At 48.9% G+C, this 26,159-nt stretch overlaps 1 protein-coding gene across 2 annotated transcripts in view; it reads right to left on the minus strand.

Moving 5' to 3' along the window:
- Positions 1-651: 651 nt before the first annotated feature.
- LOC142188754 (putative carboxypeptidase X1) overlaps positions 652-26,159 on the minus strand; it is a 63,892-nt gene continuing 38,384 nt past the window's right edge. For both annotated transcript variants that reach the window (XM_075261990.1, XM_075261984.1), the window contains 11 exons: positions 22,450-22,589; positions 22,167-22,251; positions 8,511-8,661; positions 6,692-6,780; positions 6,295-6,418; positions 5,560-5,756; positions 5,295-5,474; positions 4,752-5,049; positions 4,530-4,669; positions 3,650-3,752; positions 652-2,445 (listed from right to left, as the gene is read on the minus strand). In XM_075261990.1, the coding sequence (XP_075118091.1) occupies positions 2,186-2,445; positions 3,650-3,752; positions 4,530-4,669; positions 4,752-5,049; positions 5,295-5,474; positions 5,560-5,756; positions 6,295-6,418; positions 6,692-6,780; positions 8,511-8,661; positions 22,167-22,251; positions 22,450-22,589 (1,767 nt within the window). In that variant the 3' untranslated portion in view covers positions 652-2,185. The remainder of the gene's footprint in view (positions 2,446-3,649; positions 3,753-4,529; positions 4,670-4,751; positions 5,050-5,294; positions 5,475-5,559; positions 5,757-6,294; positions 6,419-6,691; positions 6,781-8,510; positions 8,662-22,166; positions 22,252-22,449; positions 22,590-26,159) is intronic.

The raw sequence follows: 26,159 nt of genomic DNA on the forward strand, positions 1-26,159 counted from the left end.
CCGCACCATGTCAGAAGGCTTATTAACTGAGTCATGCATGATGTTACGGGGGCTGCCCCTAGAGGGCGGCATACAGAGGCACTGCTCTCCTAATTACATCCTGGAGAATAGATTTGCATATAGATATATAGTCCTGATGGGGGGAGGGGAATGTTGCTTGACGTCTCTGGTTGCAGAGTAGAGCGGAGTCACTTATGTTACTGAGAGTTGGATCGTCTGTCTGGGTGACATAGTGGTGAGACTTGCGGCCTCTTCATTGTACTTTGCCACTTTGGGGCTCCGAGGACCTGGATAAATATTAGTAGTAAAGCTTACGCCTGGTGTCTCCCTGTATAACCTATCTATACCTTGTGTAACCTTGGCGTTTGGGTGACCGCGGTGTCGGATAACGTGTATTTTCCATATAGACTGTGATGTAATTTCCTATTTCAGTCCTTGGAAAGTTTGTTCTTTGTGTTTTTCGAGTATACTTTCCCTGTGAATAGATTTATCGTGGCCACACCTCAGTTCCAGCGCCTCACACAGTCATAGAGCCACCACTAGGGGGCGCCCACTACATACAGAACTCCAACATCAAATTAACCCTATCCAGTGCTGTGATCCCGGTCGGCCATCAGGCTACATGTTTCATCGTTTAGTCACAGACACAGATGGAAGCAGTTATGTTTATTATTGGCTCCTATTGATACGACTTGACTAGCAAGTACACAGATATATATATATATATCTCAATGCCAGCATCTCCTCCACATAGTATACATTATTTCTGTACATCTTATTTGTGTTCCAGGCAGTCCCAGCCTGTCCGAACATCACAGTCAGAATACTCACATGTCTTCCCGAGATTCACGGAGCACACTGTCTCGTAAAGCCTAGCTCCACTGACCCATTACTTCTGTAGATCTCGCTACGTTTGGTTGTCTTGCAACCATTTGTCGTCTTGTCTTAGAGACCACCGATTCAGCTCCTATAGCTACAGTGCTAAAATGGTTTTTGGAAGTTGTATCTGCTCTACTGGACAACTTGCTTAGGTTCCTCCAACCAAGAGAAGACTGTACAAGAAGTCTTCAGTATAAGCAGGAAAGAGGAGGAAAAGTAGGGTGTATGCTATGTGGGTGCTGGCCACAAGGTGGAGAGAATGGAGATAGGCTTTAAAGTTGACCTTTCACTAGGGTTGAGCAATCGGGAAAGATCAGATCCCGATCGGCGATCGAGCAAATTCCACGATCGGGATCGACTGGAAAATGATCGAAAATCAGATTTTAAAAACGATTTTGAAATCTCAAGATCGGCTCAAACCTAGTCAATGCTTCTCTACGGGAAAAGTCACTTTTAGCCTTGAGCAATCGGGATCGGGAAAGATCGGATCCTGATCGAGCAAATTTCACAATCGGGATCGACTGGAAAACAATCGAAAATCGTATTTTAAAAACGATCCTGAAATCTCAAAATCGGCTCAACCCTACTTTTCACCAACGCCACCACTTTCCACCCTCCAATAGCTGCCCCTCCACCGATGCCGTTGGAATGTATATTCTCGTCCCCTCCATTCCATTTAGTTGCAGCCCCCAATATGCTAATTAGGCTCTTTACCGTCCAGTGGGTGGTCCTTAGCTGTGATTAGCATATTGGGTGGTAAACTTATAGAACGATGAGCACTAGAGAAGAAATTCCAACTGCGCCAGAGTGGATGGTGCCTATGCGAGGGCGCAGAGTTGCCGTTGGTAGAGGTGGTGTATAGTCCTTCACAATGGTGGAGACATGACGAGGTCTTTGTAAGGCCAGCTTGTTACAACAGTGGAAATGTTTCCATAGAAGTAGATCGATAGATGAGACCTGATCTTAACAAAAGCTCATCGGTGCCAAACTTGGGTCGACGTCGACCCTTAGAGTCAGTAATGGTAAAGAAGAGCCTACTCAATTTACCAGGTTGGAGGGTTATAGCCTCAAGAGGACAGCCTAATGCTGCAACCTCAGCTTCCCCATATGATCTCCAGGACTCAGTCCTCCTGACTTGCATTAAGTGTTCAGCAGCTTCTCTACCATAAATGTCTGAAAGTTTTCCAACTTTCCCAGTTCTACAATGGGAAGCAGAAGACATAAGGGTTATATTAGTCTGAGGGACTGGTTGGGTGGTCAGACTCGGCGCTCTTTCGCTTGTCATTGGTATGTTCTTTTCGGCTTTTCACTTGGGACCATTGGACTTCAGCTTGCGGTTCCTCAGCTGACGGAGACGTAAGAGCAGCTCTTTGGGCAGCTTCTTTCCATTGGCCAATAACTCCTTCAGGCGTTGTTTTGGAGTCTTGGAGATGTAGAAGTCACAGATCGTTGCTCGGTCTTCATAAGAGACGCGGCAGAACTTAGATGATGGGTGATATCCCTCCGCTTTTGCGGTAACTTCGTATTCTCCTGGATTGAGAAGACGCCAGTAATCTCCATCGACAGCTAGAACAGAATATACACTAATTAAGTGCTAGGACATAACACACACTGGTATGGAGTCTTCACCGGGTGTGACCATAGGAGGGCGAGGACATGAGAGAAGGACAGCCCAAAGATCATGCTGATGTCATTGCATAGTTTTCTAGGCTGAGGGGTAGACCAGTAAACCAGGCTGCAGCCCCATGAGGTACAGCATCAAGCAAATGGTCAAGACTGCCCGGTACAAATCAACCCTGGTATCATTCTATGGTCAGGAGATGGGCCATAACCCTGCTCACTTTTATGGAACCACATGTGTAGGACAGAGACTGCCAAAGCAATTTTGGATGGACTTTATAGATAACCTAACTCGGACCAGATTGGTCACCCATTTTTGGGACCTGTATGCCACAGCCTGGGGTATGCAGGTATTTTATGGAAGACTTGAAGCACCTTTTTTGGAGGAGAAGACTGCCTAGCAAGACACCATGAATTACCCCTATGGAGTACCGTTTTTACAACGGTCAACTTTGTCTCCCTAGGGATGCTGAAGGTTAGGTCGAGCCAACTAAAGCCACCATGAGCCTTTCTGAGACCAACTTTACTCTACTGGGTTGATGCAACAGCAGAAGGAACCATCTACCAAGAGTGACCAAATTACAGTCAGAATTTGAGTTTGGAAGATTTCAGGCTCTATCTGTAACATCTGCATCCAGAGAAGATGCAAGGCACTGGACGTTCTTCAGAGATATGTCTACAGGAACATTGGGTGTCTGTGGTCAATCAGTCCATAGCCCATCCTGACTTAGAAGTAAATAAAAAAAGTTAAGTAATAAGTATTTCTGTTCGTCTCCTCGCCAGGACTAATCTCCACATTCCTACTACTTTGGGTTGTTGTTCTCCTCCAAATATTTCACAATCTGCTTGTTGACTTTGTGTCTTGGCCGATTGCTCTGATCATGAATTATTGCAAAACTGAACCAAGCAGCCAAATCTCTTATTTCGAGATCGATCTTTTCTCATTATTTTAATTTGTCTTATTCTGTTTTGTTAGTAATTTTCCAAAAAGTAATCTGAAATTTTCTTCAATTGGACCACCAACCAAAAAAATTAGGACATTCCCCACAAGATGTGTCGTGAGAATTTCTCTTATCACTTATAGCTAGTTCTACGGGTGATCATCCTTCCGAGGGTAGGGAGAGGTTAAATGAATATGTTCCGCCTTTACCTGTCCGGATATCATGGTTGAGTCCATCCACCACTATCACGGCCTCAGGAACGCCTTGGTTTGTATCTTTATCGCGCACGACGCCTTTAATCCCACGATGCACCTGAAATAGAAGATAAGCTTTGGTTTTCTACATCAGAATAATTCAATGGTATGACAGACGTCCTGCAACATAAGTGAATGATCCTGAATTACTACGGTTGAGCGATTGGAAAGATCAAATCCCAATCAGCGGTCGAGCAAATTTCACGATCGGGATCGGTTGGAAAATGATTGGAAATCGGATTTTAAAATCGATCCTGAAATCTCAAGATCGGCTCAACCCTATGAATCACAGCTTGTATTATACTCCAGAGCTGTACTCATAATTCTGCTCGATGTTTCCGCAACTGGCCAGTTATCCAGACATTACCAGATCTAAGCTCCTATGATGCATGGAGGAACTTAGTAAGCCCTACACCAGATGGATGTACAGTACAGAAGACAACTCTTCCAGAATACAAATCACCGGAGTATGTTTTGTGCAGACAGTGAACAAGAAAGGAATGTTGTGAGGAAGATCTTGAAGCTCCCGGGCCCCAGTGCAATATCTGCAATGGGGCCCCATTCCCACCTTGTGCCATTTAGTATAGTGGTATATTTATGGGATGTCCACCATGTCTTCCACCACTCTCCCTGACATCATCAACTCCAGGTCACCACTGAGGCCTGTGATAGGGTCTCGGCGGCCACTTAAGGGCCATTGATGCCATGACACTTCAGTGCTGTATTTCTGGGGCCTGAAATAGCTATCTTATCATGGAAGAGCCTTCTGAACCATCCATGGACGTGTCTGGCTGTGGACAGAGGCTCTTTTAGGACCTGGGGTGTAGTAACTGACCTGCTCCATGTAGAGAATCAGAGATTCCTTGTTATTCTCCCACTCTGTCGGAAGTTCTATTTCGTGTGGGAATTTATCACAGGACAGTTCCACCGTTACCTCGAAGCAGTTGGTGTGGAGGTAGCTGAAGTCGTTCATACCTAGGACATGAGAAGACACAGTTATTCAGGTGATTGAGCCAGACGTCAATGGCAGCTTCATGGGATGGGGCATCTAACTCACTGCCGGCCACTGTGTGCCAGTTTGCTCCATTGATGATATTTCCGACCCTTATAAAGTTGTCATAGTGGCAGATCCTGCGGTTGTCATCAGCCATGACGCGGTGACTGGTGGCATAGGCCGTGGCCAGCCAGCGAAACATGGCATCATCTGGTGTAGGGGTGAGTTCCTTGGCCATCCAGTAGGAGCGAGCCATGTCAAAAGGGTAGCTCACCACCAGCTCCCCACCGTGCAAGTTGGCACTCAGGACAAATGGGATTTTCTGCATCCAGTCAATGATGGCACGGGTCTCGGGAGCCACCTGAAACGCAAGGAGGAAGACTGTAGGAGCAGATGTCCTAGAAATGCTATATCATTGTAAGTAAAGAAATATCGCTGAAGGACAACATCAAAGACTCCCTTGTCATCGCTATCGCCACATTGGTCTCACTCAATCCTGTTCAATACTCCAGTGTTGTCTTCATGGGTAGTCGGAGATGGATCTACTCAAGGTTTACATACACAGCAGATACATATAGTAGGACACTACAGCTCTTGGTTACTCACCGTTGCATTCTCCATAGTGTAGTACTCCGGAATTGGGATATAATGATTTGGGAAGTGCTCTGGGACCTGCTCATTGTCTTCTGCCTCCCATAGGGGGGTGTTCAGATCAGCAAAGTTATGGTTCAGATCAAGCCCTTGGTAATTCCAGCGGCCAATGCCCCAGCCAGACAGCTCCGAGCCCTAAGTGAAGGAGACAGCTCTATCAGTGCCCATGCTCCACATTACAGAGGGGTCTGGGTAGGGTGGAGAAGAGGGGGCACAGTACCAATTTGTAGGCCATTTCATATCCATCCGGGTTCATGGAGGGCAGGAGGTGTATGCGAGTGTCTGTGATGAGTCTCACAACCCTTGGGTTTTTCTTCTTGTACTCCTGGCACAGATATTCCATAAGGTTCAGCATAAGCTCTCGACCCACAACCTCGTTCCCGTGCATCCCAGCCACGTAGCGAAACTCAGGCTCCCCTGTAATAGAAGACCTTGTCACTGTCCATGGAGACTGAAGTCAACTGTCATGGGTCAGTGTGCTCCGACCTGACCAGGAAATCGTATACTGACCAGGTCGTATCTAGGGTTGAGGGATCGGGAAAGAACGGATCCCGATCGACGACTGAGCAAATGTTATGAACGGGATTGTCTGGAAAATGATCGGAAATCGGATTTTGAAATCTCAAGATCGGCTCAACCCTAGTCATATCATGTACTATTGTGTGTCCTGTGCCTACAGTATATGGAGTGGTGAAAAGCTAGCCCTGCACGGAGCTCTGGGGCTGGTAATCAGGGGCTAGTATTAATGGGGCTCTGCACCAGATGGGGACACTGTGGCTGATATTGTTACGGGGACACTGTGGCTGTCACTGTCGGGGTACACGTTCGCCTTATGGCTGATACCCTTATGTAAGTAATGTATATCGCACTCATAGTTGTATTTGGCTTGCCTATGAACCCCCATGTAATATATTCCCACCTACACCCTAGTCTTTGTGACTCCCTGACATCCTACCTAGTTCATGTTGTCCTGGGTTGTCAGATATCTCCATCACATACATCTTAAGGCCGAGGTAGCTCTTGCCGATGCTGTAGACTCGTGTGATATTGGGACAGTCCTCATTGACCCTCTTCATCAGCTGAAAAGACACATCAGAAAATTTCTCGTCAAATCCTCTAGACATTTCGTAATGGACAATTCGGCCTCAGCCCTATGCCTGGGGGAGGTTGTATCTGGTATTGCAGCTTAAGGTCTATGGACAGGTGCGGAGCTATTTTTGGATTTAGGGTGCTCCCAGCTGCACGTATATATCACAAATTGTCACGACACATCTGTAGTTTCTGATTTGAATCAAGTACATAGGCCGCCGCGCTCGTGGCCTCCGTATTGGTGGTGTATTGTTGATATTCACCTTCCGCATCTCCTTGTAGTTGTGGTGTTTAAACTCCAGTTTGTCGGTCGGTTGCGGTTCTTGCTCCCACATGAAAACTGTGTTTGGATCTGCGGAAAAAAACCCACAATCTCACATTAACCCCTCGTTTGCTTCCTCGTCATGGTGCTGGCAGACTAAGGCTGAAGTTTCCACTTACTGGGGAACGTTTTATCTATGGAAATGTCCCTTTCGTTTCACTAATTTGGGTAAAAAATAACTTTGTTGAACCTTAATTACACAAAAAAATGGGCCCCTTAAAGGAGAATGACGTTCCGTAGAATCAGCCGCCGTCACCAGATTAGAATCCACCGGTGTGCTAAGGAAAGTTACCATTAGGTGCACAAAAACTTGTAAACCCACTGATGGTCGTCTATATTCTACGGAGGTGACCTTCTCCCGGCAGTTTATTGTTACCCTCTAGATCAGTTATTCCCAATGTGGTCTAGGTGGACCCCCAGGTGTCTCAGCCGTGATGAAAATTTCCATCGTTGTATCTAATCTTCACATTTTTTGACAAGTTTTGGGAATAGGGTAGAAACGTCGCAGCAGGAGGTCCACCCAAACCAGTAAAATTCTGAAAGTGGTCTACAAGAAAAAAAAGTTTGGGAACCTCTGGTGTAGATGAAGAGCCTATAAAATGTTAACGGTGTCATTCTGATTAGATCTGTCCACCATTCGTGTTGTGGTCTTATTTTTGCTCTACGATACTAAGCGTTGCCCAACATTGGGACAATTGGGCTCCCACTGGTGACATTGGGCCGGGCAACCTGCGTGAAAAGGGAATGGACCTGCCGCACCTTGCCCAAGGTCCTAACCTGGCTGTTGCTTCCAGATGGTCCAGTTACATCCCGACTACTGACCTGGATATGCTCCCGACTACTGACCTGGATATGCTCCCGACTACTGACGTGGATATGCTCCCGACTACTGACCTGGATATGCTCCCGACTACTGACCTGGATATGTTCCCGACTACTGACCTGGATATGCTCCCGACTACTGACCTGGATATGCTCCCGACTACTGACGTGGATATGCTCCCGACTACTGACCTGGATATGCTCCCGACTACTGACCTGGATATGCTCCCGACTACTGACCTGGATATGCTCCCGACTACTGACCTGGATATGCTCCCGACTACTGACCTGGATATGCTCCCGACTACTGACCTGGATATGTTCCCGACTACTGACGTGGATATGCTCCCGACTACTGACCTGGATATGCTCCCGACTACTGACCTGGATATGCTCCCGACTACTGACCTGGATATGCTCCCGACTACTGACCTGGATATGCTCCCGACTACTGACCTGGATATGCTCCCGACTACTGACCTGGATATGCTCCCGACTACTGACGTGGATATGCTCCCGACTACTGACCTGGATATGCTCCCGACTACTGACCTGGATATGCTCCCGACTACTGACCTGGATATGCTCCCGACTACTGACCTGGATATGCTCCCGACTACTGACCTGGATATGCTCCCGACTACTGACGTGGATATGCTCCCGACTACTGACCTGGATATGCTCCCGACTACTGACGTGGATATGCTCCCGACTACTGACCTGGATATGTTCCCGACTACTGACCTGGATATGTTCCTGACTACACTACTGCAGCACTAGTGGGCCCCCAACCTGGAAATTCATCCTTAACCTCCTTGTGGTGGTTAAGGGTGAAGATTACTGTAGACCTCAGTCTAGGCAGCACCAAATTTATGGTAGATAAAAGAATAGAAATCTTTGCAGTGAGACAATATCAGATACCTCTAATGGTCACACACCTGGAAGAGGACATCCCAGAATCTCGGCTCTCAAGCAGATGGTACCATTCTCGAACCACGTTTGTGGATTGATCCTGATGTATCGTCCAACCACGGGGGCAGGCAGCTTGTTCAGGACTGGAGTGTCAGGGTCCTTATTGGCTGTAAAAATCTAAGAACATGAAAACAAGACGTCAACAAAACGAAGAAGAATTGGTGTCCATTACGAGGTCATACTTTTGTACAGTGATGGGGGCACACAGGTATCAATCGCCAGATCTGGTGGGATGAGAGAACCTGGCCCTGGATGGAGGGGACTAAGCTAGCATAGACAGCGTCTTTGTAGGATTATTAGCGGCAGGTCCTGAGACTCTATTTGTGGAGTGATTTGCTTGGTTATGTTATCATTGGGTTTTCCAGATTTTCAGGGCTGTGTTACATAATGTAGGCCCGACAGCCCACACGAAACGCAGATTTCATGGCCCCACGGGGAATCTCTCGGACAGATTTCAGAGTTCACAGCCTTTTACCTTTGGCAGTTTCCATAAAAGCTGCAGGAGAACCGAGAGTGTAATATAGTCACTGTGGATATGCTGTAAAATCGTGCAGGACAGAAGGGGGGCGACTATCTCCCCTTGACTCATGAAGGATTTGGGCTTTTAAGATGCAGGAAGGAAGTGTGTACGAGTCCTAAGGGTAGACATAGCGCCATCCACAGCAGTAGGGAGGAGTGCACATGGCCCCGCCAGCCCCGACTTAAACATCAGAATCATCGACAATACAAAGATCTCAGACCGAGAACTGTATGTGGCAGATTGCCATGCCATTCAGGACTCTAGGAGAGCTGGGTGAGACCCCAATGGGCTGATTATTACGATTCAGTTCGCATTTCCTTCTGGGCAAGCAGGACACTCAGGGGTTAATGGTTCACATGCTCCGTCCCGGCCAAAACCAGCAGGAGATGAAACACTTTTGGCCGCTGCACAAGTTTCATTCCAGGAACGGGAAATATTCCAAGGAAAGTATCGCACAGAGGAGCCGCTGAGACCAGAGCAAACATGGTGCAGAGAGGGATTATGTGTCTTCACGTGTCCTCACCGCAGAGAGACCAGGAGCTGACCACGAGGGCCATCATCACATGAAGGGCTCTGGACCACATCTCATCTGCTGTACTCAATGGGGCATCCATAGGGCGCCCCCTTGTGATATATACACCTCGCCTGCACAATGGAGCTCTGCATCTAGAGGTCATTGACCTGTCCATTATATCACCAAGAAACAAGGCAAATACTCAGGTGTAACATAGACTTTGATGTCCCAGCCATAGGAACCACAGGCCAAGCCTCCATCCTTTACCCCGCAGGCTGCATCCAGAGAAGACAGAGCAAAAGAGAACCCAGCTTTATATTACATCTCCTTTAAGGAGACGCGGCGTCGGCGTCACATGACTCAGGGCTATAAATGTCTTATTGTTTCCCATAATGCAGCCCAGGAACAACCTTGGCCCGGTCGGAGGATCTGGAGCCGACCCAGAGGCTGACTCACTGTACATTACATGCTGTGCAATGAGATCTGAGAGTGGGAGAGAGAAGTAACGTCCATAGCAGAGGGCTCGATCCTATAAGAAAATCCTCCGGCCCCACTTAGGCCCCCCATGGGCCCCCCATGGGGCAGCTCTGATAGTCCTAGAGCAGATGAGGTGACAAGGTCTGAGGTTTCCTTCTCCATCACTAGTCACTTTAGAGGCAGCTCATGGTATTTGCTATGGGCCATGGGGTCAAGTCAGGAGAAACGAGGCCACGGGGTCAAGATGGCTGTCTAGGATCAGAAGACAAGTGATGCCCCTCCATGTTGGGATGGTAGATGTGATGTTGCTGCCCTATGTGCTCGTGTTGCTCTGGGCCTATCAGAGGATTGTCTCACATGTAAATGGATTCCTTTGGGAACAGCACCGTGACGTCAAACAATGGGCAGCCCCATCTGAATCAATATGGTGGTAGGTCCACTCACTATTCAGTGGTCTCTGTATATGTCATGTGGGTCAACACTCAATGAGTGGAGCCAGTCCCAACAGGGTGGGTAGTAGGAAAATCCATGAAGGGTAGGCAGCTGAGACCCCATCATTCTCAGGATCATTGGACTCCTTGAGACCGATCCTATCAATATGGCATCATGGATGGGAATACCCCTTTAAATAGAGCCCACCGCAGTTTAGGTCCTCACGTGTCTCAGCCAACATGGACAGCACAAGAGCGAGGACCAAACAGGGTCCATGGATTTCACTAGATTATCTACCAATGCAGGAGAAATGGTCACTGACCATGACATACCTCCCCCCCCCAATATACCAGGACCCCCACACTCAGCTTCTCTTCTGTGGCCCTTCACTCTGTACCAGGGGGCCATAAAATAAATCTCTAGTTGTATTTGGGCCAAGCAGCAGCATGGGAAGTATGGCCTACAGAAGATACAGAAGGTTCAGGACCTATGCTGTGGCTGACTGTACTATATGACATCACTGACTTCGCCACCACACAGGGGCACATTATGTATGAAGCCCCCATGTCCTCATGTCCTGAGTACGGTCTATATCATAACCACAGACGTGATGTCAGTGGCAGGCTGTCGTCTCACACCAGGTGTCTTCAGGACGTATTTAGTCTACATGAGACCCTCATCCTCCTCATCCCTGATGTTCCTCGTGTCACAAGTCTACATTACATCCATTGAGTTTATATTATGGAGCTACGGGCCGGACTGGCACCAATCCCAGAGAAAAGAAGGGATGGCAGCTGCGGGCAACGGGCTGCCAAGGAAAGCTACAACCCCAGCGAGCCTTGGCCCAGGATAACCTCAGCACTGGCCAGGACAGCGCTGAAAAGAGTCATTGACTCCTATAAGGCAGATGGTCCTGGTTATATAACCCTGGGGTACGGCAGATATGGTACCCGCGGCCTACAAATACAGGAACATACCACCTCACATGTACGAGGGTCACCGGTGTACCATCTGGGCAGGCTATAGACATGTGATAGCTGATGTTCCACATATTATGAGAATACAGGTGTCTAGACTATTATGGGATCCAGTCATGGTCGGTCCCATTCCTTACTGTAGTATCACCATGGACATCATTCTGCAGAGATTCTGTGCAGCGACTCCAAGCAGATTCATAATCCGACTCAACAAACTCCATGAAGTAGACGATGACACCTGTAAGAAGATCTGGACCTTTGGAGAACCCTCCACCTCTCAGGAAGACTTCACACCGGATACAGAACCCTGCGCTATATCCGTGTGGCCTGCCAATGTGCTATAGCTATATACTCTCTATATATATCATGGTATCCAGACCCTCTGATCTGCTCCAACCATCTCAGTGGATATCCAAGGCTGTGATAGTGCCCATAGATAGACATTGTATGACTTATGGGCGTCTTATCTTACAAGCTGCCCCGAGGACATTCCGTCACCAGATCTCCATAGTATATCCAGCCCCTTTAGTTGGTTCATGCATCCCACCCAATGGCCTTTATGCAATACATGACCATGTAGGACAGTCGGCTTTCCCGTAGACATTTAGAAGTGACTGGTCTTCTATCTCCAGAAAGTCCAGAGGAGATGAGGACTTCATTGTGGCACCAGCAGATAAAGAGCAAAGGTCTATAGGGGTCGCCAAGAATCACACAGGCCTCAGAGGCAATGGGGCTGGATACCACACCGAGCGGCTGGTGGCCATTTTGAACATATAGCTGGTTCTGTCTATCTGCTGGTAGTAGGGAAGGATTAGGCCCAGGTCTTACAGAAACCAAGTGGAAGACGCCATCTAGTTCCAGGTCCGGCAGGAAGGTTAGGACACATCTACTGACCGCAGAACCAGGGAGATCCTGAAATGTTAGGACGATGGTCTACTGAACCCAGAAAGATAAAGGAGGCTTTGTACTAAGTGTCCAAGGAGAGGCTTCCATATAATAGTGAGCAGAACGTTGTCCTAACTATGGCCGTGTGTGCCAGGAATTCACAATGAGATGTTATGTAACAGAAGACGCTACAATTGCTAGCCAAGTAATTCTGCTGCGTATTCATGATAGACAAAGTGCAACAGACTGTACAGTCAATAGACATGCGACCATGTATGTTACACCATGTATGTTATCTACAAGGCCCCCCCAGGAGACGACATGTATGAGGAGATGGAGACTCCTCCCCACAGATCTAACGCCAAAGATCGGGGGTGTCAGAAGAGTTAACCCATTGTGGTACGTGCTGCTGGTAAGTGCATTGTTATATCCCGCAAGACTTTCACTTATCAACCGCAGCCGAGCGTCTCCACCATCTGTGGTCACTATGCCGCCATTACATTATAGCCACATGAGCTCTCCTTATCTGATGCAGCAGGAGACCCAGTCTGCTATGTCCCCCACTGTGGGACTATTAAAGGATTATCTTATCTTATCTTATATATCCCAGTCCTGGTGGGACATGCCCTATAAGAGGCCACCACTTCCGGTCAGACGTGACCCCATCTCCATATTACTTATATTTGGGTCACCAGCCCCCTCCTATAATGGAGCACTTATACATCTTCTGGTCTCCGCTGGTCACTACTCCACCTACGATGATGAGAGGCCACCACTTCAGGTCAGACGTAGCCCCATCTCCATATTTGGGTCACCAGCCCCCTCCTATAATGGAGCACTTATACATCTTCAGGTCTCCTCTGGTCACTACTCCACCTACGATAATGAGAGGCCACCACTTCTGGTCCCATCTCCATATTTGGGTCACCAGCCCCCTCCTATAGTGGAGCACTTATACATCTTCAGGTCTCCTCTGGTCACTACTCCACCTATGATGATGAGAGGCCACCACTTCAGGTCTCATCTCCATATTTGGGTCACCAGCCCCCTCCTATAATGGAGCACTTATACATCTTCTGCTCTCTGCTGGTCACTACTCCACTTATGATGATGAGAGGCCACCACTTCTGGTCCCATCTCCATATTTGGGTCACCCGCCCCCTCCTATAATGGAGCACTTATACATCTTCAGGTCTCCGCTGGTCACTACTCCACCTACGATGATGAGAGGCCACCACTTCTGGTCCCATCTCCATATTTGGGTCACCTGCCCCCTCCTATAATGGAGCACTTATACATCTTCAGGTCTCCGCTGGTCACTACTCAACCTATGATGATGAGAGGCCACCACTTCTGGTCCCATCTCCATATTTGGGTCACCCGCCCCCTCCTATAGTGGAGCACTTATACATCTTCAGGTCTCCTCTGGTCACTACTCCACCTATGATGATGAGAGGCCACCACTTCTGGTCCCATCTCCATATTTGGGTCACCAGCCCCCTCCTATAGTGGAGCACTTATACATCTTCAGGTCTCCGCTGGTCACTACTCCACCTACGATGATGAGAGGCCACCACTTCTGGTCCCATCTCCATATTTGGGTCACCCGCCCCCTCCTATAATGGAGCACTTATACATCTTCAGGTCTCCGCTGGTCACTACTCCACCTATGATGATGAGAGGCCACCACTTCTGGTCCCATCTCCATATTTGGGTCACCAGCCCCCTCCTATAGTGGAGCACTTATACATCTTCAGGTCTCCTCTGGTCACTACTCCACCTATGATGATGAGAGGCCACCACTTCAGGTCTCATCTCCATATTTGGGTCACCAGCCCCCTCCTATAATGGAGCACTTATACATCTTCTGCTCTCTGCTGGTCACTACTCCACTTATGATGATGAGAGGCCACCACTTCTGGTCCCATCTCCATATTTGGGTCACCCGCCCCCTCCTATAATGGAGCACTTATACATCTTCAGGTCTCCGCTGGTCACTACTCCACCTACGATGATGAGAGGCCACCACTTCTGGTCCCATCTCCATATTTGGGTCACCCGCCCCCTCCTATAATGGAGCACTTATACATCTTCAGGTCTCCGCTGGTCACTACTCCACCTATGATGATGAGAGGCCACCACTTCTGGTCCCATCTCCATATTTGGGTCACCAGCCCCCTCCTATAGTGGAGCACTTATACATCTTCAGGTCTCCTCTGGTCACTACTCCACCTATGATGATGAGAGGCCACCACTTCAGGTCTCATCTCCATATTTGGGTCACCAGCCCCCTCCTATAATGGAGCACTTATACATCTTCTGCTCTCTGCTGGTCACTACTCCACCTACGATGATGAGAGGCCACCACTTCTGGTCCCATCTCCATATTTGGGTCACCTGCCCCCTCCTATAATGGAGCACTTATACATCTTCAGGTCTCCTCTGGTCACTACTCCACCTATGATGATGAGAGGCCACCACTTCTGGTCCCATCTCCATATTTGGGTCACCAGCCCCCTCCTATAATAGAGCACTTATACATCTTCAGGTCTCCGCTGGTCACTACTCAACCTATGATGATGAGAGGCCACCACTTCTGGTCCCATCTCCATATTTGGGTCACCCGCCCCCTCCTATAGTGGAGCACTTATACATCTTCAGGTCTCCTCTGGTCACTACTCCACCTATGATGATGAGAGGCCACCACTTCTGGTCCCATCTCCATATTTGGGTCACCAGCCCCCTCCTATAGTGGAGCACTTATACATCTTCAGGTCTCCGCTGGTCACTACTCCACCTACGATGATGAGAGGCCACCACTTCTGGTCCCATCTCCATATTTGGGTCACCCGCCCCCTCCTATAATGGAGCACTTATACATCTTCAGGTCTCCGCTGGTCACTACTCCACCTATGATGATGAGAGGCCACCACTTCTGGTCCCATCTCCATATTTGGGTCACCAGCCCCCTCCTATAGTGGAGCACTTATACATCTTCAGGTCTCCTCTGGTCACTACTCCACCTATGATGATGAGAGGCCACCACTTCTGGTCCCATCTCCATATTTGGGTCACCAGCCCCCTCCTATAGTGGAGCACTTATACATCTTCAGGTCTCCGCTGGTCACTACTCCACCTACGATGATGAGAGGCCACCACTTCTGGTCCCATCTCCATATTTGGGTCACCCGCCCCCTCCTATAGTGGAGCACTTATACATCTTCAGGTCTCCGCTGGTCACTACTCCACCTACGATGATGAGAAGCCACCACTTCTGGTCCCATCTCCATATTTGGGTCACCCGCCCCCTCCTATAGTGGAGCACTTATACATCTTCAGGTCTCCGCTGGTCACTACTCCACCTACGATGATGAGAAGCCACCACTTCTGGTCCCATCTCCATATTTGGGTCACCAGCTCCCTCCTATAATGGAGCACTTATACATCTTCTGGTCTCCGCTGGTCAGTACTCCACCTATGATGATGATGAGAGGCCACCACTTCAGGTCTCATCTCCATATTTGGGTCACCCGCCCCCTCCTATAATAGAGCACTTATACATCTTCAGGTCTCCGCTGGTCACTACTCCACCTATGATGATGAGAGGCCACCACTTCTGGTCCCATCTCCATATTTGGGTCACCCACCCCCTCCTATAATAGAGCACTTATACATCTTCAGGTCTCCGCTGGTCACTACTCCACCTATGATGATGAGAGGCCACCACTTCTGGTCCCATCTCCATATTTGGGTCACCCGCCCCCTCCTATAATGGAGCACTTATACATCTTCAGGTCTCCGCTGGTCACTACTCCACCTATGATGATGAGAAGCCACCACTTCTGGTCCCATCTCCATATTTGGGTCAGAAGCCCCCTCCTATAGTGGAGCACTTATACATCTTCAGGTCTCCTCTGGTCACTACTCCACCTATGATGATGAGAGGCCACCACTTCTGGTCCCATCTCCATATTTGGGTCACCAGCCCCCTCCTATAATGGAGCACTTATACATCTTCTGGTCTCCGCTGGTCACTACTCCACCTATGATGATGAGAGGCCACCACTTCTGGTCCCATCTCCATATTTGGGTCACCAGCCCCCTCCTATAGTGGAGCACTTATACATCTTCAGGTCTCCGCTGGTCACTACTCCACCTATGATGATGAGAGGCCACCACTTCTGGTCCCATCTCCATATTTGGGTCACCAGCCCCCTCCTATAATGGAGCACTTATACATCTTCAGGTCTCCGCTGGTCACTACTCCACCTATGATGATGAGAGGCCACCACTTCTGGTCCCATCTCCATATTTGGGTCACCCGCCCCCTCCTATAATGGAGCACTTATACATCTTCAGGTCTCCGCTGGTCACTACTCCACCTATGATGATGAGAGGCCACCACTTCTGGTCCCATCTCCATATTTGGGTCACCAGCCCCCTCCTATAGTGGAGCACTTATACATCTTCAGGTCTCCGCTGGTCACTACTCCACCTATGATGATGAGAGGCCACCACTTCTGGTCCCATCTCCATATTTGGGTCACCCGCCCCCTCCTATAGTGGAGCACTTATACATCTTCAGGTCTCCTCTGGTCACTACTCCACCTATGATGATGAGAGGCCACCACTTCTGGTCCCATCTCCATATTTGGGTCACCCGCCCCCTCCTATAGTGGAGCACTTATACATCTTCAGGTCTCCTCTGGTCACTACTCCACCTATGATGATGAGAGGCCACCACTTCTGGTCCCATCTCCATATTTGGGTCACCAGCCCCCTCCTATAGTGGAGCACTTATACATCTTTAGATCTCCGCTGGTCACTACTCCACCTATGATGATGAGAGGCCACCACTTCTGGTCCCATCTCCATATTTGGGTCACCAGCCCCCTCCTATAGTGGAGCACTTATACATCTTCAGGTCTCCTCTGGTCACTACTCCACCTATGATGATGAGAGGCCACCACTTCTGGTCCCATCTCCATATTTGGGTCACCCGCCCCCTCCTATAATAGAGCACTTATACATCTTCAGGTCTCCGCTGGTCACTACTCCACCTATGATGATGAGAGGCCACCACTTCAGGTCCCATCTCCATATTTGGGTCACCAGCCCCCTCCTATAATGGAGCACTTATACATCTTCAGGTCTCTGCTGGTCACTACTCCACCTATGATGATGAGAGGCCACCACTTCTGGTCCCATCTCCATATTTGGGTCACCAGCCCCCTCCTATAGTGGAGCACTTATACATCTTCAGATCTCCGCTGGTCACTACTCCACCTATGATGATGAGAGGCCACCACTTCTGGTCCCATCTCCATATTTGGGTCACCCGCCCCCTCCTATAGTGGAGCACTTATACATCTTCAGGTCTCCGCTGGTCACTACTCCACCTATGATGATGAGAGGCCACCACTTCTGGTCCCATCTCCATATTTGGGTCACCCGCCCCCTCCTATAATAGAGCACTTATACATCTTCTGGTCTCCGCTGGTCACTACTCCACCTATGATGATGAGAGGCCACCACTTCTGGTTCCATCTCCATATTTGGGTCACCAGCCCCCTCCTATAATGGAGCACTTATACATCTTCTGGTCTCCGCTGGTCACTACTCCACCTATGATGATGAGAGGCCACCACTTCTGGTCCCATCTCCATATTTGGGTCACCAGCCCCCTCCTATAATGGAGCACTTATACATCTTCTGGTCTCCGCTGGTCAGTACTCCACCTATGATGATGATGAGAGGCCACCACTTCTGGTCCCATCTCCATATTTGGGTCACCCGCCCCCTCCTATAATGGAGCACTTATACATCTTCTGCTCTCCTCTGGTCACTACTCCACCTATGATGATGAGAGGCCACCACTTCTGGTCCCATCTCCATATTTGGGTCACCAGCCCCCTCCTATAATGGAGCACTTATACATCTTCTGCTCTCCGCTGGTCAGTACTCCACCTATGATGATGATGAGAGGCCACCACTTCTGGTCCCATCTCCATATTTGGGTCACCCGCCCCCTCCTATAATGGAGCACTTATACATCTTCTGCTCTCCTCTGGTCACTACTCCACCTATGATGATGAGAGGCCACCACTTCTGGTCCCATCTCCATATTTGGGTCACCAGCCCCCTCCTATAATGGAGCACTTATACATCTTCTGCTCTCCTCTGGTCACTACTCCACCTATGATGATGAGAGGCCACCACTTCTGGTCCCATCTCCATATTTGGGTCACCAGCCCCCTGCTATAGTGGAGCACTTATACATCTTCAGGTCTCCGCTGGTCACTACTCCACCTATGATGATGAGAGGCCACCACTTCTGGTCCCATCTCCATATTTGGGTCACCCGCCCCCTCCTATAATGGAGCACTTATACATCTTCAGGTCTCCGCTGGTCACTACTCCACCTATGATGATGAGAGGCCACCACTTCTGGTCCCATCTCCATATTTGGGTCACCAGCCCCCTCCTATAGTGGAGCACTTATACATCTTCAGATCTCCGCTGGTCACTACTCCACCTATGATGATGAGAGGCCACCACTTCTGGTCCCATCTCCATATTTGGGTCACCAGCCCCCTCCTATAGTGGAGCACTTATACATCTTCAGGTCTCCGCTGGTCACTACTCCACCTATGATGATGAGAGGCCACCACTTCTGGTCCCATCTCCATATTTGGGTCACCCACCCCCTCCTATAGTGGAGCACTTCTACATCTTCAGGTCTCCGCTGGTCACTACTCCACCTATGATGATGAGAGGCCACCACTTCTGGTCCCATCTCCATATTTGGGTCACCCGCCCCCTCCTATAATAGAGCACTTATACATCTTCAGGTCTCCGCTGGTCACTACTCCACCTATGATGATGATGAGAGGCCACCACTTCTGGTCCCATCTCCATATTTGGGTCACCAGCCCCCTCCTATAATGGAGCACTTATACATCTTCAGGTCTCCGCTGGTCACTACTCCACCTATGATGATGATGAGAGGCCACCACTTCTGGTCCCATCTCCATATTTGGGTCACCAGCCCCCTCCTATAGTGGAGCACTTATACATCTTCAGGTCTCCGCTGGTCACTACTCCACCTATGATGATGAGAGGCCACCACTTCAGGTCTCATCTCCATATTTGGGTCACCAGCCCCCTCCTATAGTGGAGCACTTATACATCTTCAGGTCTCCGCTGGTCACTACTCCACCTATGATGATGAGAGGCCACCACTTCTGGTCCCATCTCCATATTTGGGTCACCCGCCCCCTCCTATAATGGAGCACTTATACATCTTCTGCTCTCCTCTGGTCACTACTCCACCTATGATGATGAGAAGCCACCACTTCTGGTCCCATCTCCATATTTGGGTCACCAGCCCCCTCCTATAGTGGAGCACTTATACATCTTCAGGTCTCCGCTGGTCACTACTCCACCTATGATGATGAGAGGCCACCACTTCTGGTCCCATCTCCATATTTGGGTCACCAGCCCCCTCCTATAGTGGAGCACTTATACATCTTCAGGTCTCCGCTGGTCACTACTCCACCTATGATGATGAGAGGCCACCACTTCAGGTCCCATCTCCATATTTGGGTCAGAAGCCCCCTCCTATAGTGGAGCACTTATACATCTTCAGGTCTCCGCTGGTCACTACTCCACCTATGATGATGAGAGGCCACCACTTCAGGTCTCATCTCCATATTTGGGTCACCAGCCCCCTCCTATAGTGGAGCACTTATACATCTTCAGGTCTCCGCTGGTCACTACTCCACCTATGATGATGAGAGGCCACCACTTCTGGTCCCATCTCCATATTTGGGTCACCAGCCCCCTCCTATAGTGGAGCACTTATACATCTTCAGGTCTCCGCTGGTCAGTACTCCACCTATGATGATGAGAGGCCACCATTTCTGGTCCCATCTCCATATTTGGGTCACCAGCCCCCTCCTATAGTGGAGCACTTATACATCTTCAGGTCTCCGCTGGTCACTACTCCACCTATGATGATGAGAGGCCACCACTTCTGGTCCCATCTCCATATTTGGGTCACCAGCCCCCTCCTATAGTGGAGCACTTATACATCTTCAGGTCTCCGCTGGTCAGTACTCCACCTATGATGATGAGAGGCCACCATTTCTGGTCCCATCTCCATATTTGGGTCACCCGCCCCCTCCTATAATAGAGCACTTATACATCTTCAGATCTCCGCTGGTCACTACTCCACCTATGATGATGAGAGGCCACCACTTCTGGTCCCATCTCCATATTTGGGTCACCCGCCCCCTCCTATAATGGAGCACTTATACATCTTCAGGTCTCCGCTGGTCAGTACTCCACCTATGATGATGAGAGGCCACCACTTCTGGTCCCATCTCCATATTTGGGTCACCCGCCCCCTCCTATAATAGAGCACTTATACATCTTCAGATCTCCGCTGGTCACTACTCCACCTATGATGATGAGAGGCCACCACTTCTGGTCCCATCTCCATATTTGGGTCACCCGCCCCCTCCTATAATGGAGCACTTATACATCTTCAGGTCTCCGCTGGTCACTACTCCACCTATGATGATGAGAGGCCACCACTTCTGGTCCCATCTCCATATTTGGGTCACCCGCCCCCTCCTATAATAGAGCACTTATACATCTTCAGGTCTCCGCTGGTCACTACTCCACCTATGATGATGAGAGGCCACCACTTCTGGTCCCATCTCCATATTTGGGTCACCAGCCCCCTCCTATAATGGAGCACTTATACATCTTCAGGTCTCCGCTGGTCACTACTCCACCTATGATGATGAGAGGCCACCACTTCTGGTCCCATCTCCATATTTGGGTCACCAGCCCCCTCCTATAGTGGAGCACTTCTACATCTTCAGGTCTCCGCTGGTTTTTATACCCACAAAGAGAACTGTCAAGTTAAGCAGAAATCTAAATAAGTCTGCAGCCTGAGATCTCCTGCCAGGGAACCGGCCCAAGTCCCAGCGTGGCCGATCCTCCCATCACAAACATGTCCTGAATAGTCCGCACTCCGCCAACACTGGATTGGAAGCAGAGCTGACTGTGAGCAGAGGAGCGGAGGACTCCGAGCCGTGACCTACATAGTGCCGGAGCCTACAGGACCCAATATACAGTCATCTATACATCACATACACCACCAAACATCACCCTATAGAATCCATAGAGCTCCATGCCAGCACAGCATTATCCAGGCTCAGGCTGCTGCTCCATGCTTTACATTGCAGCTCTGCTCCATAAGGACCATGATGACTACAATCAGTGACTCCAGCTTCGCTGTACTGTCTATAGGAGCCTGAGGTCATCTGAAATCCACCTAGAAGGATTTGTCTGTCCTTCCGCCATGCTTTACACTGCAGCCATGCTTGTTCAGATTGGACTCTGTATATGGAGAGTTGGTTTCTATTGTGGAAGGCAGAAGATTATAAATCTCCGAGCTGACTTACACTCTGGAAATTATGCGATATCTAGAGACAGACGGCAGGTTACATTTCACTGTATGAATATCACGGTATAAAACCTGAGGACTACATGACTTGGTGCACGGTGGCCCATATTCTATAGAACTAGCCCTATGGTCATGGACAACAGACAGCATGGCCCCCAACCATTATAGCGAATGATGTGACTATTAACCCTGCAGTGACTGAACAAAATGATAAAGCATCAGATTGTAAGGTGTGTGGCCCCTGGTGGGTCCTGATCACTGAGCTCCTCTATTGTTAGGGGCCCCTCACTCACACCAGGTCTATACATATCACTGGCTAGTATACAGGCTCGCACTTACCACCTCCTCGGTGCCGTTCCTGCAGGTCTTCCATGTGTGGGTGTCATTGCTGATCTGCACTTTGTAGGATGTCACCCAGTCATCCCTATAGAGAAGACACAAGTGTGGTCAGTACTGAGGGGACGGGTGGGGTGGAGACAACCTGCACTGACCGAGTCCTGCTCACACATCACATGGGCTTGTTACAGGGATAGGAACACTGAACTGCCTGCACCAACACATTGTAACAAACCCACTAACACAGGTCAGATATTCTATATAAACAAGAATGCTCCACACTCACGTCCATATCGAGTTCTTCCCCTGAGTGATGACACCTGTGAAGCGAGTGAGACGTCTGGCATCGATCTCCAGCCACTGCCTCTTATTCTTCTCCCCAGCGCACCAAGCACCATCATAGAAGTCATCATCATATATACCGGACTGGAAGACAAGTCAGAGATAAGGAAACAGCCATCATACATGGTCACACCTAGAAAACATCAGTCTGACTGGGATATTATACTCCAGAGCTGCGCTCACTATTCTGCTGGTGCAGTCACTGTGTACATACATTACATTACTTATCCTGTATTATACTCCAGAGCTGCGCTCGCTATTCTGCTGGTACAGTCACTGTGTACATACATTACATTACTTATCCTGTATTATACTCCAGAGCTGCGCTCACTATACTGCTGTGCAGTCACTGTGTACATACATTACATTACTTATCCTGTATTATACCCCAGAGCTGCGCTCACTATTCTGCTGGTGCAGTCACTGTGTACATACATTACATTACTTATCCTGTATTATACTCCAGAGCTGCGCTCACTATTCTGCTGGTGCAGTCACTGTGTACATACATTACATTACTTATCCTGTATTATACTCCAGAGCTGCGCTCACTATTCTGCTGGTGCAGTCACTGTGTACATACATTACATTACTTATCCTGTATTATACTCCAGAGCTGCGCTCACTATTCTGCTGGTGCAGTCACTGTGTACATACATTACATTACTTATCCTGTATTATACTCCAGAGCTGCGCTCACTATTCTGCTGGTGCAGTCACTGTGTACATACATTACTTATCCTGTATTATACTCCAGAGCTGCGCTCACTATTCTGCTGGTGCAGTCACTGTGTACATACATTACATTATTTATCCTGTATTATACCCCAGAGCTGCGCTCACTATTCTGCTGGTACAGTCACTGTGTACATACATTACATTACTTATCCTGTATTATACTCCAGAGCTGCGCTCACTATTCTGCTGGTGCAGTCACTGTGTACATACATTACATTACTTATCCTGTATTATACTCCAGAGCTGCGCTCACTATTCTGCTGGTACAGTCACTGTGTACATACATTACATTACTTATCCTGTATTATACTCCAGAGCTGCGCTCACTATTCTGCTGGTGCAGTCACTGTGTACATACATTACATTACTTATCCTGTATTATACTCCAGAGCTGCGCTCACTATTCTGCTGGTGCAGTCACTGTGTACATACATTACATTACTTATCCTGTATTATACTCCAGAGCTGCGCTCACTATTCTGCTGGTGCAGTCACTGTGTACATACATTACATTACTTATCCTGTATTATACCCCAGACCTGCGCTCACTATTCTGCTGGTACAGTCACTGTGTACATACATTACATTACTTATCCTGTATTATACTCCAGAGCTGCGCTCACTATTCTGCTGGTGCAGTCACTGTGTACATACATTACATTACTTATCCTGTATTATACTCCAGAGCTGCGCTCACTATTCTGCTGGTACAGTCACTGTGTACATACATTACATTACTTATCCTGTATTATACTCCAGAGCTGCGCTCACTATTCTGCTGGTACAGTCACTGTGTACATACATTACATTACTTATCCTGTATTATACTCCAGAGCTGCGCTCACTATTCTGCTGGTGCAGTCACTGTGCACATACATTACATTACTTATCCTGTATTATACTCCAGAGCTGCGCTCCTCACTATTCTGCTGGTACAGTCACTGTGTACATACATTACACTACTTATCCTGTATTATACTCCAGAGCTGCGCTCACTATTCTGCTGGTACAGTCACTGTGTACATACATTACATTACTTATCCTGTATTATACTCCAGAGCTGCGCTCCTCACTATTCTGCTGGTGCAGTCACTGTGTACATACATTACATTACTTATCCTGTATTATACTCCAGAGCTGCGCTCACTATTCTGCTGGTACAGTCACAGTGTACATACATTACATTACTTATCCTGTATTATACTCCAGAGCTGCGCTCACTATTCTGCTGGTGCAGTCACTGTGTACATACATTACATTAATTATCCTGTATTATACTCCAGAGCTGCGCTCACTATTCTGCTGGTACAGTCACTGTGTACATACATTACATTACTTATCCTGTATTATACTCCAGAGCTGTGCTCACTATTATAATGACTTCTTGTAGATTACAGCGGTGATGTCTCTATAAATATCTTTTGATGATTCGGGCAGAGAACACTCAGGATCTTACAAAACTCTCACTGACACTTTCCTCCTCCTCAGAGTTTCCAGCAAAAGCAAACATCAGAGAAGGAAAATAGGAGGAGACACTTAAAGGGGCAGATAATATTGTAGTAGATCCTTAAAGCAGGGCCGCCGATAGGCCAGTACTACTGCTACTGGCGTCAGGGGCCCGGCCAAATTGAAAAATGGGGGCAGAGATGGAGGGGACATGAATCTGGGGACAGAGATGGAGGGGACATGAATCTGGGGGCAGAGATGGAGGGGACATGAATCTGGGGGCAGAGATGGAGGGGACATGAATCTGGGGGCAGAGATGGAGAAGACATGAATCTGGGGACAGAGATGTGGAAACATGAATCTGGGGGCAGAGATGGAGGGGATATAAATCTGGGGGCAGAGATGGAGGGGACATGAATCTGGGGGAAGAGATGGAGGGGACATGAATCTGGGGGCAGAGATGGAGGGGACATGAATCTGGGGGCAGAGATGGAGGGGACATGAATCTGGGGGCAGAGATGGAGGGGACATGAATCTGGGGGCAGAAATGGAGGGGACATGAATCTGGGGGCAGAGATGGAGGGACATAAATCTGGGGGAAGAGATGGAGGGGACATGAATCTGGGGGCAGAGATGGAGGGGACATGAATCTGGGGGCAGAAATGGAGGGGACATGAATCTGGGGGAAGAGATGGAGGGGAAATGAATCTGGGGGCAGAGATGGAGGGGACATGAATCTGGGGGCAGAGATGGAGGAACATGAATCTGGGGGAAGAGATGGAGGGGACATGAATCTGGGGGCAGAAATGGAGGGGACATGAATCTGGGGGAAGAGATGGAGGGGACATGAATCTGGGGGCAGAGATGGAGGGGACATGAAACTGGGGGCAGAGATGGAGGGGACATGAATCTGGGGGCAGAGATGGAGGGGACATGAATCTGGGGGCAGAAATGGAGGGGACATGAATCTGGGGGAAGAGATGGAGGGGACATGAATCTGGGGGCAGAGATGGAGAGGACATGAATCTGGGGGCAGAGATGGAGGGGACATGAATCTGGGGGCAGAGATGGAGGGGACATGAATCTGGGGGCAGAGATGGAGGGACATGAATCCGGGGACAGAGATGGAGGGGACATGAATCCGGGGGCAGAGATGGAGGGGACATGAATCTGGGGGCAGAAATGGAGGGGACATGAATCTGGGGGAAGAGATGGAGGGGACATGAACCTGGGGGCAGAGATGGAGGGGACATGAAACAGGGGGCAGAGATGGAGGGACATGAATCTGGGGGCAGAGATGGAGGGGACATGAATCTGGGGGCAGAGATGGAGGGGACATGAATCTGGGGGCAGAGATGGAGGGACATGAATCTGGGGGCAGAGATGGAGGGACATGAATCTGGGGGCAGAGATGGAGGGACATGAATCTGGGGGCATAGATGGAGGGACATGAATCTGGGGGCAGTGATG

This window comes from Leptodactylus fuscus, chromosome 1, assembly GCF_031893055.1.
Source record: "Leptodactylus fuscus isolate aLepFus1 chromosome 1, aLepFus1.hap2, whole genome shotgun sequence".
Lineage (NCBI taxonomy): Eukaryota > Metazoa > Chordata > Amphibia > Anura > Leptodactylidae > Leptodactylus > Leptodactylus fuscus.